This window comes from Fukomys damarensis, unplaced genomic scaffold, assembly GCF_012274545.1.
Source record: "Fukomys damarensis isolate Sample0158 unplaced genomic scaffold, DMR_v1.0_HiC HiC_scaffold_3, whole genome shotgun sequence".
Lineage (NCBI taxonomy): Eukaryota > Metazoa > Chordata > Mammalia > Rodentia > Bathyergidae > Fukomys > Fukomys damarensis.
In genome coordinates this window covers 46,911,493-46,914,588 of record NW_022900915.1, presented here as the reverse complement: position 1 = coordinate 46,914,588, position 3,096 = coordinate 46,911,493, and the positions used below count along the sequence as shown (strand labels likewise).

Sequence of the window (3,096 nt, the reverse complement as noted above, 5' to 3'; positions counted from 1 at the left end):
TTCACCTCAATAAAATCTTATATTTGTGTTTCTTTTTTGTTAATATTTTTAAAAAGTGTTTGATGCTTTTAGCTCACTGTCTTTTTTCTAAATTTTTATTAAAATAATTATATCACTGCAGGAAATAGAATCTTGAAATTTAAGTTGAATTTTACTTGATTGGTTTACTAGGAAGTAGCATCTGCTGATATTTATTCTACATGAGGGCACATAGTATTTGGTATTGCCTGTGTTTTTTAAGTATATCTTTTTTATCATCACATTAAATATTTCTGGTCATTGCATGTTTCTTATTGGTACTTTATGATAATTCAGACTACTACAAAAAAGTGTGATTTCTGCACAAACATATAATTAATGTTTTGAATATTTTAAGGAATATTTTCCCTCTGTTTTAAATATTCAAATTGTAATTAAGGTTTGCACACTAAATAAAACAATCAGATTATCTTTTGAAATTTAGAAACTATTACTGTGCTATCTGAGCAATTGAGACCCAGCAAATTCTGAGAGCACATAATATTGTTTCAGAACACTTGAATAGACAGAACTTTTGTAAATAATCTAAAAACATACAAAAATCTTAAAAAATGTAAAATGACTTCTATTGTCTCTAACAGTAGTCTGCTTTTTTTAGTTCAAAATTAACAGACACTGGAGGTATTGACCATGAAGTGGGACATCTGGCCTCATCCCTGACCTTGAACACCCCCATCCTGTGCACCAGCATAGACAGCCAGAGGAATCTTAAGGTAAACTCCTGAACTACAGGGAATTGTTATGTCTGGGTTACAGTTAACTGTCTTGTTACTGTGATTTGTACACTGGTAATGTGAACTGAGGAAATGAAATGTAACCACCTGCATGAGATTGTAGATGTAAAACCTACAAAAGAGGAATCTGCAGCCCAACAGGAGGTCGGTCACTGGCACTGTCTTTATGAATGCAACTGACCCTTTTCTGACAAAATAAATTTTTTATTTTACTTCTGTTTTGCTCATATCTATGTGCATGTCACTTGCCGATTCCTTCCCCGACAACTTCAGCATCTAACTTCAGAATGTAAGACCCAAAATTTACAAGACAATATTTATTCTGGAAAAATTGTAGAAATCAGAATTTATGTCAAAGACAAAGACAAAAATTTCAATTCTTACCTTGTAAGTACTATTCTTTGCAGACTACTTCAGTCAAAGAATAATAAATGTTAGGGGGTGAAGGGAGGGCGGGGACAAGGGGAAAAAATGAGAACCAAGACCTGTCATGAAAAAGGTACAAGATCCCAGTAATGAATGTAACTGTCCTGTATACCTAAAATGTACCAATAAACACAATTTTAAAAAGAATAATAAATGTTAACTTGAATTTGAATAATTCATTTAAAACTTTCCTTATTTTGGTGAACTCTTTTTTGCCAAATTTGTGAAGTTTCATCTAAGCTTAAAAGAAGAAATCGACAGCATTCAATTCATAATTCACAAGGGCCATAGGATAATTTTCAAATAAATATTTCTGAAGCATTTATTTCCATTTAAAACAAATATAAGTAAAATTGAAAATAAAATAGAGTTTCATTAAATAGTATACTACATTTATGAACTCAGTCTTAACATTGGATCCCTTTTATGAGGTAACTGACTGGGAGAATATTTTCATAATGAACGACAAAAGTTGTGTTCTACCCACCAAAAGATATGTACAAGTGCAGAATGTAAATTTTGCAAACAAATCACCAAATAATTTTAAAATAATATTTATATTTCAGGATATCTGAAATCAGGAAGCATTTTTATTTTCATCTCATCATTTGCAAATTATGAAGCTCTAGAAGAAAGGAAATGAATGTCCTAAGGTTAAAAAAAGTGAGGAGATGGAGTGCTAATATTTTCTTTGATCTACACACTCCAAATTCAAGAGGTGACATATCACATGTAGTGCATTAATATCTGCAACTATTGTAGGTTAATCACGACTAAAAAAATAACTAAAAATGACTATATACGAGGATTCAATGTATTTAAAATGAGAGATAGATGTATTCGCCTAAAGAGATTCTGGAAATATCTGTCATATTTAGTTATTATCATTTTGTGTCTTACAAAGGGGATTTACATCAGTACATGGACTTTTTATATACTGCTTTGATATTTCAATTTAAGCCATGGAAACAAGAAACCAAAGTTCTGGGACAGATTTTACACTTGTTGGTCTTTTCCAATATGGCGGAATGAATGCTGTTCTCTTTGCTGCCATTGCCGTCCTCTTCTTGGTGGCTGTGCTAGGAAACGTCACCCTGGTCCACCTCATCCGACTGGACAGCAGACTCCACACACCCATGTACTTCCTGCTCAGCCAGCTCTCCCTCATTGACATGATGTACATCTCCACCACTGTGCCCAAGATGGCGACCGACTTCCTGACAAACACCAAGACCATTACGTTCTGGGGCTGTGAGATTCAGACATTCGTATCCCTGAGCCTTGGCGGGTCCGAAGCCATCCTCTTGGCCTTCATGTCATATGATCGTTACATAGCGATCTGCCATCTGCCATCTGCCATCCTTTGCACTATGCAGTGTTCATGAGCAAGAAGATCTGCTGTGGCCTGGTCACATGCACCTGGTCTAGCGGTGCTGTCAACTCCTTCATACACACACTGTATGTTTTCCAGCTTCCCTTCTGTGGGTCTAGGGTCGTTAACCACTTTTTCTGTGAAATTCCGTCTCTACTGCCATTGGTTTGTGAGGACACCTCCCAGTATGAATATACCATCCTGCTGAGTGTACTTTTCATCCTGTTGCTGCCTTTCGTGGCCGTCCTAGCGTCCTATGCTCGGGTGCTCACTGTGGTATTCCAGATGCGCTCAGGCGCAGGGCAGAACAAAGCTCTCTCCACGTGCTCCCCCCACCTGATTGTGGCCAGCCTCTTCTACACAGCAGGTCTCTCCACATACACGCGGCCTCACTCCTTGCATAACCCTGCCCATGATAAGGTGGTGGCAGTGTTTTACACCGTGGTCACACCCCTTCTGAACCCATTCATCTACAGCCTGAGGAACAAGGAGGTCCTCGGGGCCCTGAGGAGGCTGCTGGGATGA

General features: G+C 37.3%; 1 protein-coding gene across 1 annotated transcript; it reads left to right on the top strand.

The window, feature by feature from the left end:
• Positions 1-2,146: 2,146 nt before the first annotated feature.
• Positions 2,147-3,096, top strand: LOC104852685 (olfactory receptor 2AK2-like). Its single transcript, XM_010610451.1, is given in 2 exon segments — positions 2,147-2,545; positions 2,548-3,096. Coding segments are annotated over 2 exon segments (933 nt in total). The 5' UTR covers positions 2,147-2,161.